Genomic DNA, 14,393 nt, shown 5'->3' on the forward strand with positions numbered 1-14,393 from the left:
AGAAACCCCCTCCCCGGCAATCCTCCGTGCGCCCCTGAACCTTTTAGTCAAAAGTCTTCCAGTAAGATTCTATGCAGGCTGTCAATGTATATACATGTATGATGCAAGGAACTACAGGCATAAAAGAGGTGTAAATTATTAAAAACGCCATAGTAATTTGATTTACACGTTATGACGTAAATAATTCTGTGTGTGTCGATTTTATTTCTGGGAATGTGTGCAAGTCATATATGATTTAAATGTTTCTTCCTCAGTAGTGATCTCTAAGCATACTTAGAAATGTGTACTACACTTTATACATCTAAATTCACAAGCCTAAGCATCTGCTTATGACTTATTCATTGAACAACCACTTATGTGCCAAGAAATATGTATATAACAATCAAGGTGTCGGTTTGTCTTCTAAGTTCTGACCTTAAGTAGGTTTTTGAGTTGGAATGGACACAGTAAAGAAAAGAACCATATAGTTTGCTATATAATTAAGCAGTGACTATAGAAATATACAACACGTGATAAGTACATAGCCCATACTGTTTTCCTTGATACTGTGCTACCTGTAACACAACAACAATTTGAAGATTTGATAATGTAGTGGTACCATAACAGCATCAAAACAGCAATAAAAAAATAGCAAACATGTTTGATCTCAGCAACAATCACAGTAACACACCAAAACATAATAGAAGAACACATGCCCAATGATATAATGGGAACATTTATAATATGCAGACTCCACAACATGTTCCTTGCACCTCCCCCCCAATGTGTCATACATAAGATGGAGTCAGCTTAACCACTGCCTGCCTGTGTGCTTTTGGACCACTTGACTTATTAAGTTGTTCTCCAAAGTATTGAAGAATAACTATTTATGTAAACCTCATTTAATTATTAAATACATACTTGCCAACTCTCCCTGAATGTCAGGGAGACTCCCTGAAATAGGGGTGATCTCCCGCACTCTCTGAAGAGTCTGGCATTCTCCCTGATGCTGAGCCAGTACAAGACATGGTTGGCTTCGATATCTGTGGCATGATGACACAGTTCAGAAATTGTGTCCTATGTCCATGTATTGATGCCTTAGGAGGTGGCCATTTTCATGGAGACCAAGATTTAATCAAAGACTGACAGGTAAGACAACATGACTTCAGTAATGGATACAGAAATGTAAAAGACACATCAGTCTCTACAGATTCATTAGCTGCTTTTCTGTAACGTATAGTTGCCTACTCTCCCGGAATGTCCAGGAGACTCTCGCATTTCTGGGAGACCTCCCGGGCGCCAGGGAGAGCAGGACAACCTCCCGATTCTCGTTCCCACAATAGATAAGTGGCGGGGGCGGGGGGGCAGGCTTAATGACATAAATATTGCGTCATCTTAGCCCCACCCCCTGCTGTAATTGCCCAAAATTGTGACAATTGCTCAGGGGGCAGGGCCAAAATGATGCGATTCATCAAACCACGCCTCCGCACGCCCACCTTCCCAGGATCTCCCTGAAGCCAAAGAGGAAAAGTTGGCAAGTATGAAAAAATAACATTGCTTTACCACAACATACCAGTCAAACAAATACTGCAAACCAAACACGAATGGAACACCTCTAAAGTTGACAGTTAGCCTCCCTTTTGACTTAAATCGAAAGGAGCATCTGCCATTTTGTTTTTGCATTTTCTGTACTGCACCAGGTGAGCAATTATGTATAGGCAGCTACAGCTTGCTACGATCCAACCACCTTCCTGTGCGCCTTCACAAAAGCCAACATCTTTGGGCCTAGTCATGGATGCAGAACAGGCAGGCAGATGTAGCACATCCCATACTAAAGGGTATATTTACTAAGCTGCGGAATTGAAAAAGTGGAGATGTTGCCCATAGCAACCATTCAGATTCTAGCTGTCATTTTGTAGAATGTACTAAATAAATGATAACTAGAATCTGATTGGTTGCTATAGGCAACATTTCCTGTTTTTCAAACCCCCAATTTAGTAAATGTAACCCTAAGAGTTTTAGCCACTGCGTTGCGCCTATGTCTTTAGTGACCCACAATTATTACAAACTACTCAATAGGCCCAAACCTAAGTTGCTTTTCAGAAATTCAGGCTGGGAAACAACATTTTATCAACATGACAATAAAGTAAAAAAAAAGTACAACAGCCCAACTTTAATGTAATACTAGCATAGTACGAAAATCCCACATCAGCAATAATACTTAAATAATATAACCAGGAAAGGGCTAGCAACATTTGGCATGGGAGCGCAAACGCAGTCAAATACAACACTGACCACCTCACCTGACTATTATTCAATGCATAGACTATTCTAGTGACTTCCAAATAATACAGAAAGCGTCTAGTTACCAATATACAATACACAGACCATCCTTGTGACCTCAAGTACAGAGAGCATTCTAGTGACATAAATACAACACAAACATCATTATAGAGACCAATATACACTACAGAAAGTATGCATTTCTAAAAAATACAGAAAGCATTCTAGTAGTCTCTATTCAATACAAAGAACATTTTAGTGACTTATATAAGATAAAGAGAGCATCCTAGGGACTGACATACAATACAAAGAGCACTCTAGTGACCTTGATACAATACAGAGGGCATTCATATGACCACTACACAAAAGACAATGCCTTCTAGTTGCAACTATTCAATGCGTGTAAGACTCTATAAAATACAGACCCCAACATCTGGTGGTTTTACAATGCAGTGTCTTCTGGACCACTGGAGAACATATTTGCCTACTGCGAAATGCCTTCTAGCATGCTGATGCCTCCTAGCATGCTGAATCCTCCTAGCATGCTGATTGATGGATAGTTCCAGTCATTCACCAATCAGTGTGTGGGTCCTCCTGACACTTGGACAGTGCCATTCCCTGTTGATGTTCTAGGTTCCAATTACTGGGTATGATGGCATACCCATGAATTGTGTGGCCACAATAACTCATTGATGCGTTGGTGGCCGAGAGACAGGCAGAGGTACTTCCTCGTCATTCTGATTGTGTTCATAAAAATTCTCTACCTGTCTCTCAACCTACAGTCATGCCTGTGCACTGTTTGGTGGCAGGTAGGCCATCCTAAAATTGCACTGACCCAATTGTAACACAACAATCTTGCACAAATCACACAAAAGGTAAATAAAGTGTAACACAACAATCTTACAAAAATTTCACAATGTAAACACAGTACCACAGAAATAACATACCACAACATTACACTAGCACTGGAAAAATTAAGGCACAACATAGTAGCTGCACACTAAAGGTGACATATACATATATTAATACATTAGTTTGTAAAGTCAATTTAGACCAGACTGGGCCAATTTTGCCACATCATGCAGCTCCCCAAAAATGGTTAAGAATGACTGAAGCCTGTGCGTATTTTCACCTTTCCTGAAAAAAGATGCAGTGGGCTGGTAAACAGTATTCACTATGTGTGGTCATTGGTTGTTATTAACCACATTAGGACATCTCCAATTTGGCTGGATCTTTAAGTATGTGTGGCAACCAAAGGTAAAAAAGCAGCAACTATATAGAGACACGAGCACCAAAACATCCCGATACTATAGAGTATGTTCTAAAACTACACTCCAAGAAAAGTGACTAATGAAAAAAACAAATGTTTATTACTATTTATAAAATGTGAGAAATGGGGATTTGCAAACACAAGAAAATCTCATACCTGTCAACCGGGAAACTCCTGAGATTCCAGCTGGGGCTCCCGGACTCCCAGGAGAGTATAGCAGCCTCTCACAACTGCCTATTTACTAGTGAAGTGGGCAGAATTAGATCCAAAATTCCGTGATTCTCAGGGAATCGCGCGGGGCCAAAATGACACAATTTTCTGAGCCCCGCCCCCCGGACGCCGACTGCTAGAAGTTGGCAAGTATGAACTATCTCAAGGAGGGAATAATAAATAGTATATACAGGCATCAAGTAAGATAGAGGAAGTAGGGGAGCTAGTTCCCTGATCCTTCACTTTGCTTAATTTGGAATCTCTGCAGAATACAGCAACTGTCCCTACCGAACAAAGTAACATATTCTAAAATGGTCTAAAAAGTTATCGATGCCACAGAGGTGCTATACAGTCCCAGGCATGTTCTGTCACAACAGACCCAAATGTACTTAACCCATACTTGCCAATTTCAGAGTTGGTCGTCTGGGAGATGCAGGAGAAACGTGGGCGTGCGGGTGCCGAGGCTCTGCGAATCAAGTTATTTTGGCCCCGGCCCACAATGCAATGACGGAAATGCGTCAATTTACAGCAGGGGGCAGGGCCAAAATTATGCAATTCCCATGAGAATTGCTTCATTTTGGCTCTAATTCTGCTCACTTCACTAGGAAATGGGCAGATGCGGGAGACTCCCCTACTCTAACTGGAGTCCGGGAGACATACCTGGACATTCAGGGAGACATACCTGGACATTCCGGGAGAGTTGGCAAGTATGACTTACCCACAGGTACAGAGTGCACTAAAACCATACTTACTTTCAGGAAGTATTAAAAGAAGGGGTTGATTGGACTTGATGGAACCATTCAAGTGAGCAGGACAAGGCATATGATTATACAGTCTGCAACATCATGGCAGGTCCCTCCCACCTAGCAGGCAGTTTGGTAACTATTTAAATCATTGCTAAATCTAAAGGCCATTACTCACTCCTAATTCTCCTGGACTGCTGTATTTAACACTGCTGACCACTCACTTATCATGTGAAACTACATTCCCTAGTTCTGCAGGATACTGTCTTCTCCTGGCTCTCATCCTACTTGTTTCTCTGGATCCAACTTCTTTCCTCTTCTCTATCTACACCACATCTCTCAGGAAACGAATAAGCTCCTTCAGATTTCAGTACCATCGCTATTAGCATGAAACTCAATTGTTATTGTATATATCATCTATGGATCTCTCGTTATCTGTGTTGGCCCAGATTTCTGAATGCCTTTCTGCCATGTCATCTTGGTTATCCTCTTGTCACCTCAAACTCAATCTTTTAAAACCTAAGCTAATGTTATTCCCATCAGGAGAAGTTACCTTCCTGACTACACAACAATAAACCTACTAAAGCTCGCTGCCCATAATTGACTGAGAACTATCCTTTGTTACCCCTGTCCAATCTGTATCCAAATCCTGTTGCATACAGGGCATCTTAGAAACATTTCCAGAATATGCATGTATCTCACACAAGTCACTGCAAAGACTTTAATTCATGAACTCATTATCTCTCGCATTGACTGTTGCAATTCCCTCCTTACTGGTCTACCCCTAACCAGATTATAACCATTACTATCAATTTTGAAAGTAGCACCTAGATTTAATTTCCTTTTAAAATGTTCTTCTACATATGCCCCACTCTGTCAGCCCTTACGTTGTTTCCTATATTTTCCTGAATCCAATATTAAACACTTCTACTAATAAACAATATAATTGCAGATGTATGAACATACATTTTTCAATTGTTTCAAAATATCTCCCAACTGGACACCTTCAATCTGGGTCTTTCATCAACACTCATTACCAGCTTCCATTCTCGTTATTGACTTTTTTCGGGCTGCACCCACTCTATGGAATTCCCTTCTATGGAATTATCCTTCAAACCTGTAAGTGTTCCCTGAAAGCTCACCTTCTCAGGCAAGCTTATAAAATTCCTGAACCACCCTCTTATCCTCTGTATGGTTATTCCATCCAATTAACATCTCTCTACATAATTCATTTAAACTTACAATTATGATTTTTCTATTCTTTAACAGCCCTCTGACCCTCAAGCTAACATAGCTCCACGAGTACTTTTCCCATTGCAATCTGGATGGACCAATTTGCAATATATAGAAGTTAATCTTAGGCATCTAACTCCTATTTTCCTATAACTAGTAAGCTTGAGAGCAGGGCCCTTACCTTTTTGTCTTCTTGTTAATAACCATTCTTGTTTTATTACTGTATTTGTTCCAATTGTAAGGAGCTGTGAAACATGTTGGTGCTATATAAGTAAATGTTAATAATTAAATAAACAAATGAAAAATGTAGAAATGCATCAATACTTACATGTAATATGTAGGATATAATCCTTCAAAGTACCAGCAGTGTTTTTTGGCTTCTGTGCACTAAAAAAAAATAAATATATACAGTTACAGTTTGAAGTAGTGTCTTTCTTATGAAGTTACGTGTACAGAAATGTATGACTATGCAAATATGTTTTGAAGTATTTTTAATCCAGCAGACCTAAACCGCCTTATAAAATATAGATTAGCCAAAAAAACACCATCATATCCCTGGAAATGGGCAAAAAAAAAAGTAATTATTGAGTTAAATTCCAAGTTTATTAGGTTTGTTATTTACAAAAGAAAGGTTTGTTTGTTCGTTAATAATAATCAATGCTGACAAAAGCATATGCTAATAGAAATACCTTCCCCTACTTCCAAGTGTTTTCAGCCTATGTAACTATTTTACAAATCATTGATTTGAAAAGACCTAATCAGAGCTAAGAGTTCTGTTGCCTCATCTTATTCAGGAATGTAGAGGTATTTACTTTCTCATAGTTTGGCTCCCACTCAATACAATGCTGTGATAGGTGTATAATGTTACAGGTGCTTCATCTTATATAAATATGGTATCAGTATTTTTACTGATAAAATATTCAAAAAGTGTGCAACAATTGCATACGCAGTGATGCATACTAATACATTTAAATTGTTGTATAGTATTTTTTTTAATATGTAATCATGTTTTAAGGTATGTTGTAGATGCTGATACATAACAGCACGGTGGCTTAGTGATTAGCACTTCTGCCTTACAGCACTGGGGTCATGCGTTCAATTCCCGACCATGGCTTTATCTGTGAGGAGTTTGTATGTTCTCCCCGTTTTTGCGTGGGTTTCCTCCAGGTGCTCCGGTCTCCTCCCACACTCCAAAAACATTCTGGTAGGTTAATTGGCTACTAACAAATTGACCCTAATCTGTGTGTGTGTGTGTGTGTATGTTAGGGAACTTAGACTGTAAGCCCCAATGGGGCAGGGACTGATGTGAGTGAGTTCTCTGTACAGAGCTGCAGAATTAGCGCTATATAAATAAATGAGGATGATGATAACAGGATCCTTAACAAACAAAGGACTTCCAAACTCTTTACTAACTGCAAACAAACATTTGTACAGACCCTCCAAAATGATCTATTCCACCCACTACAATATGCTCTGCTCTGAAACATCCAACTTAGGGCCTGATGTAGAGTCAGATGCAAGTCCAGCTGAACAGTGTAAAAAACACTTTTAGCCAAGGATCCGTCTCAGTTTATACTCAGACAGAGACGGATCTCCCTCTTGCACCTCTCTGTGCTTAGAGAGGTGGAAAGGGAAAGGTAGTGGGCGAGTCTAGCAATGTAAAGACGAGTTCACACACATTACACGCTTTGCTGAGTTGAAAACAGCCGCCGATAGCTCTCAAGAAAATGTATCTTTTGCGTGTTTTATACAGGTGCAACGTGATTCAATTTAAAATAAAAAGCCGTGCACCCCCGCCCAAACAGCTTAACCAACCCTTGTGCTGTTTTATTTTTCATTTTTTTTACATTCATTTATTTATTCAGCAATCTGCTTTACAGAGCCTCTGTGACTGACACACTTAAGTGTATCATGCACACAGGCCCATAAGGCAGATAAAGAGGTGTGTTTGTGCAATTTGCGTAGTATTCTGAGTTGCACAGATCTAAAGATCTGTTTGACTTGGAATACTGTGTAAATTAAGGGATGCATTTTACATTTATGGGTTAACCATAAATTGCGTCCGACTCTACATCAGGCCCTTAGTTGTTACTTGTGCTGAATGAATGAATTGATGTTAAATAAAACACCCTTCTCAACAATGATTTAATTCAGCACAGGTAACTGCAATAGGAAATGAAGTGGGATGCTCAGTTGCAGAGAATTTTGTACTGCGTGGAAGGAGTCGTGCCAGTTTGTATGAGCCATGAGTGTTAGGCAGAACATGTTTGCATGAGCTGTATTAGAGAATCTTTTATCTTTTTTGTCTACTTTCAGCTTTTATTAACTGCATCAGACTAATCTCTCAGCTCCCTGGTTAAAAACATTCCCTGGGCAGGGAATACATAAGGCCTTTTAACAAACAACTCCCACACCATTGGATGCTAATTAGACACCCTGCAGTGGATAATCAAATGATCTGCAGGACTGACAAAGAGAAAATAAACTTCAGCTGTGGTAAATGGTATTATTTCTCTAGACAGACAATAAGTGTGGTGGAAGTAACATTTACTCTCCTGTTGTGGCTCTGATTGGTCTCTACTGCCAAGATGTTACTATGGAGCTTGTCACCCAGCTGGGACGCTCTCTGCTCCCTGCTTTTTTTTAGCCACTCCTGCATCACTGCTAACCTGGAGATAGATAATAAATAGATAAGATAATTTTCTTTACTTCTTCACTCTTTCATAAACAGAGGTCTTTCACACCTTTATGACCAGATCAATTCACACATTAATTCTATGCCGTACCAGGAAAAACGTATAATTCTTCTACTGGAGCATGACAGCTGTGCTGAAGGCACTACTCCTTCTGAATACTTATCCAAATTCATTTTATCTATACATATTTTTAGGAATGCTGTAGGACTTTCTTTTGGTAGTATGTTGGGATAAATATATGTTTTATCATAATATACAAGTTATGTCAATGTATGTATAACCACCTGTAAATAATACCTGTACAAACTGATACTGTGTCTTCAATTATAATCGCTGAGCTCTCATCAGCGATTATCCAAAGTAGGAACAATCTTAGTAAGAAAAGGTAAACTGTACTTTTAAGTACTCTGGGTGATTCTGGGGACTCAAGTAATAACAAGTCCAGAGAATAGCCAGTGGTCCAGAGCCAGAGATCTAGAGCCACAGAGATAGTTATCTGAGAGCCAGGTGTCAAACACAGAAAGGCAGCCAAGATCCATAGTGGTTCACAGAGACAAACTCAATAAACAGGCAGTGTGCTGTTCACAGTAAGCTTCTTATGTAAGGCTGAGATTGTGGTAACAAGCCTCCAGTGCGGACAATGCATTACTAGCAGCAGGCAGGGCCATCTTTTCCATTGGGCACGATGGGCAGCTGCCCGGGGGCCCCACTGGCAAGGGGGCCCCATAGGCATGGCTCTTAATGAGAATAAATAATCCTGCAAAAGAAAAAAACCTGCAAAAAAAACCTTCAAGGGTCACTGAGCAAGTACATCTATCTATCTCTATCTCTATATATCTATATCTATATCTGTATCTATATATATCTATATCTATATCTATATCTAGGGGCCCCGGTGCACTGCTTTGCCTGGGGGCCCATAATGTTGTTAAGATGGCCCTGGCAGCAGGTCATTAGGCCACTCCCTGGTGCAGCTCTGCACAGATGAAGTGATAATGAAAAGTGTTCAGTAGGTTGTTAACTGAATCTGTGGCTCATTGTGCAGAGGCTGCACTGCTGCAACCCAGAATTCACAGCGCAAGTCTAGCAGCACCAGATTTCTCCTGGGCATCGGTGGTGTAAGGTGGAGCACAAAAACCCTGTGTATACAACAGCAGAGCAGCTTGGAAATGCATTCAGTAGAAAGAATGCTGAATTGTCATTGTGACAACATACACATTACATTACTGGATAGTCCAGCCGTACAGTCCTGATGTTTCTCCACATGTTGCAAAAGACCTGGTTTTATGGAATATATGAGCTGCAATAAACCTAACATCATAACATAACTAAACAACAATTGGTCACCTAGTCTTTGAAATTAGGGATCCATCAATGGAGTTGGATTCTCAGTGCATGGACTTTATACCAGTGGAGGTGTTCATTGGATTTTTCAAAGGTATATTAAACTTTACGAAAAGCCAGACAACAATAGAGGGACAATCTCACAGAATGCTGAAAGCTTTCTTAATTGTTTGTTTAGTGGTTGATGGGAGGATTTTTCTGAATTTACCTCAACATTGAAACAGGCTTGGGAGGGGGGAATTTAATTAGTCGCAGAGTGCCACCAGAACAGTCGTGAAGGCACTCCGCGGTGCTGTAATAATGCGGATTTCTTTTTGCCCCAAGTAGGGGTGCAAGGAGAATTGTGCAATGTTGAGGTACCGTAATACTGGAAAAATACGCAGCTGCGTATCTAGGAGAACATGTAGGTTGCAATTTATTGTCTCTCACACCCAATTTTCCAGGCTCTGCCAAATGAATAAAGATTACCTATGTTGTAGTCATTACATTTTTAAGGAGGTGTGTGTAAAACATGATTGATGGATAAATTATTATGGTTTTATATTCTTTCTTTTCTCATTCAGTCTACTGTAAATTAGAGTTGACAAGTTATATGATGAACATGAGCTTGGACCCAAATATGAACCACAGTTTAGACATTTTTGATATATTGATCAATTTTGTAATACAATTGTAAATATATCAAATTAAATCTGCTTAACCCAGTATTTGCAAAGATGTCTTTATAGGTAGAATATCAGTAACTGTCTCCGATATCTGAAGACTAATTTACTTGTGAACTAAGGACTAACCAGAGAACAGATTGTCACTGAATATATTTTAAGCAGAAAACGACAAGTTGTTTCTGTAAGGTGCAAGATACTTGGACTGTGTGTGCAACTATCACATGACAATCAGCTCATATTGTAATCATATTGATATTTGCATTTAGCATAGGAAAGTATAATGTTTAAAGTGTTAGATTGAGAGCTGATGACCAGAAACGTCTTTACAAACATCTGAGTTGCTTTGTTGTGTGTCTTGGAAATAAAGATGTGAAAAGACTATAGACTTCAGATACGTCGTTATGTTTTCATCTGCTTTGATTTCTGCTTGCTACTCAGATCTGCTATGCAGCTCAGGGGTGTCTCCCTCTGATTGCTGATTGGAAGGTTTAACTTTCACCTGTCCTACATTGATTGGCAATGATAGCGTTACACACTAGCTTCCTGGTTCCTGTATTTTTATCCTGTGTGATTCTGGCTTTGCATGAAGCAGTTCCTGACTCTGCATTCAGCAGTCTCCTGGTTCCTGATATCTGGATGTACAACTTATTGTCTCCTGGATTCTGATACCTGGAATTGCAATTTACAGTCTCCTGATTCAAGATTCCTGAATTTGCTACTAACAGTCTGCTGGCTCCTGATATCTGGCTTTGCAGCTGTATGCTATTTATATAGCTTTACACAGTATCCTCAGACACGGACTGCGGTAACAATCACTGATCACTTTGCTGGGCTTTCACAGTAATACTGTTATATGTCTGCATATCTATAAAGACTGTGTATGTAACAAAGGCATCATTGTGCATGCGCCAGGTCAGGAGGAAAATTACATCACCCAACAAGCTCCACTTCTGCTGGGGAGAGACCAGAGGAGGAGTTAAATCAGCCCAATGTATATGCTTACTCAATGGAAGAGCAAAAAGCGCCAAAACAGGAGGAATGGAGTCACAGTGTGTTAGGGAAAATCAGAGAGAGGAGTCTGTGTAGACAGAGAAGTTGAGTGAGGAAGACACTGAGTTTGAGACAGAAGAGAAAACAGAGATGAAGCAGAGAGAGGAGACAGCAGCAAAGCAGTGAGAGAGAGATACTGTGAAGAGAGAAAAAAAACAGAAGCCTGAAGCTGCCATTTGGGACAGAGTGGAAGACAGCAGCCATTAAAGGAGAGTTCAAACAAGGTGCATTGGAGTGGAGGAATTTCAGTTAAGAATAGCTGGTTATATTACTTATTTGCTGCTGGACTTAAATACTACTCTTAGGGGTAAATGTATAAAGCCGAGACTTTAAAGCTCGCCTGAAAAGTGGAGATGTTACCTATAGGAACCAATCAGATTCTAGTATTTAGTAGAATGTACTAAATAAATAATAACTAGAATCTGATTGGTTGCTATAGGCAATATCTCCACTTTTCAAACCTGAGGGAAACTTTCAGCTTGATACATATAGCCCATAGAGTGACGATATTAGGTATTGTGTGGGGAGTCCTGAAGATGTGGATTTGTGTTCTGCCCTTTTGCTACACTGAGATATATTTTGCAAGAGCAATAGAGAGTATGAAAAATGGTGGTTAGGCTTGAGAGATCAGTGGTTGGCCAACCTGTGGCTCTAGAGCCATATGTGGCACTTTGAGCTTTGAAATGTGGCTCCTGTAAGTGGCATGTGAAGAGGCTGGTGGGCATGTAAGGAGATGTGATGGCATTTGGGGAGATGTGATGGAATGTGTGTAGGTCTGTAGGCATGTGGAGAAGTTTGATTGGCGTGTATGGAGTATGTGGGGAGGTCTGATGGCATGTATGAGGAGGTTGATGAGCATGTAATGGACATGTGGGAAAGTAGGATGGCGTGTATGGGAAATTTGGGTAGATTTTATGGTATGTTGGAAGGGTGATGGTCATGTAAGGGGCATGTGGGGAAATCTGATGGTATTTAAGGGGCATGTGGTGAGATCTGGTGGCATGTAGGCAGGCTGATGGTCATATAAGGGGCATGTGGTGAGTTCTGACGGCATGTAAGGGACATCTGATGGAATGTGGTAAGGTTGATGGGCATGTAAGGGGCATTTGGGGAGATATGATGATATTTAAGGGGCATGTTGTGAGATCTGGTGGCATGTGGGTAGGTTAATGGTCATGTAAGAGACATGTGGTGAGTTCTGACGGCATGTAAGGGACATCTGGTGGCATGTGGGGACTTTGATGGGCATGTAAGGGGCATGTGGGGAGGACTGATGGCATGTATGGGAAATTTGGGTAAATCTCCTGGCATGTAGAGAGGTTGATGGGCATGTAAGGACATGTGGAGAGGTCTGATATCATTTAAGGGGCATGTGGTAAGATCTAGTGGCATGTGGGGAGGCTGATGGGCATGTAAGGGGCATGTGGGAAGGTCTGATGGCATGTAAGCGGCATGTGGTGAAATCTGGTGGCAGGTGGGGAGGTCTGATTTGCGTGTGGAGAGGTATAAAGGCATATGGAGAGGTCTGATCAGTATGTGGGAATATCTGATGGGCATTTTTAAGATATTTCGGTAGATTTGATGGCATGTGGAGAGGTCTGATGACCCAGGGGGAGGCTGATGTGCATGTAAGTGGCATGTGAGGAGACCCAGTGGGCATGTAAAGAGGTCAGAGGGGCACATTAAGATGTCTGAAGGATTGTGGATAGAGTAGCAGTGTGAGCTACTGTGAAGAGACTATATGTGGCCCTTTGAACTCTCCCTCAATGGACACGGTAGTAAAGGAAGAGATGTGCAGTGCAGAGCTATGCTGATTTTATGATTATTCTAAAGATTTTGGCAATGTTGGATATTTTCTTTTTTGCTTAGCACGATATTGTAAATTATGTTACAGTTTCAATGTATATGTGTACGGTATGAATGCACATGTTTATACTAGGTACATGTATATGCACACATATATAAAAGGTAAAGTTAGCTCTTTGCAGTACCTATATATATTATTTGTCTCTGGTTGGCCACCGTTGGTTTAGAATTTGCAGTAAAAATTAATCAATCATCCCCAAAGGCTGTGACTTTAATTTCCTACTTAATGCCTTGAAAGTTTCCCGATAAAAAACATAAAAAACTAAATTAATGAATCCAGGGCTAAATTGAAAAGTAAAGGGGGTTGAGAACAGGCCTTTTTTTTTTTTTTATTCCTCTCTGCAATGTAAATGTGTTTAAATAAACATTATTTACTTTACAAAAGATTGGAGAAGATGGTACCTATCAAGTTTTGAACGGCTGGGCCAAAGTGTTGAAATTTCATTAACTGTATGAGCTGAGGTGATTAAAGGCCTTTTTAACATCTAAATTGACTACGAATTTGTTTGAGTGGGTGGTTGAAATAACTGCAATGGATTCCTGTGTTTTGTAATTTTGTAAGTTCATGTTGTGGGTTGAGACATTTAAATGAACTTCAAGGAGGGGCAAGTGCTCATTTAGTTAGACATTCCTGGTTTAGTGGTTGCCTGAATAACCCTTAAACTGGACAAAATTACTTTTTTGTTACAAGTCCTTAAGGTGCCGGAGATGGGTGTCAGCTAATGCTTTCTTAAGGACGCCCTTTGCATCTCTCAAGTGCACTGTATACGGGAAAATACATGTATAGGAGCACACATACCAATGTAATAAGAACATAAAAATGTACTGATGTGACAATGAAAAAACAGGGTAGTTCTCTATCCCTCTTACTTTTAGTTTTACTTTTCAATATAAATTACTGAAATTGGACTATATGAATTCCCTATAAAAATAATTTTGGTCTCATTAAATTGTCATGTTGGCAGAGGTGAGAATATGATTGTAGAGTGAAGTAAATTTGGCTATGCAATCTTACTTCTTTCTGTAACAATTTCACCAAAATCAGAAAGTCCAG

The 14,393-nt window shown here is 40.0% G+C and overlaps 1 protein-coding gene across 1 annotated transcript in view; it reads right to left on the bottom strand.

Moving 5' to 3' along the window:
* Positions 1-14,393, bottom strand: part of VOPP1 (VOPP1 WW domain binding protein) — a 113,191-nt gene that overhangs the window by 26,586 nt on the left and 72,212 nt on the right. The window contains exon 2 of the mRNA XM_075212525.1: positions 6,047-6,105. Coding sequence (XP_075068626.1) covers positions 6,047-6,105 — 59 coding nt within the window. The remainder of the gene's footprint in view (positions 1-6,046; positions 6,106-14,393) is intronic.

This window comes from Mixophyes fleayi, chromosome 5, assembly GCF_038048845.1.
Source record: "Mixophyes fleayi isolate aMixFle1 chromosome 5, aMixFle1.hap1, whole genome shotgun sequence".
Taxonomy (NCBI): Eukaryota; Metazoa; Chordata; class Amphibia; order Anura; family Limnodynastidae; genus Mixophyes; species Mixophyes fleayi.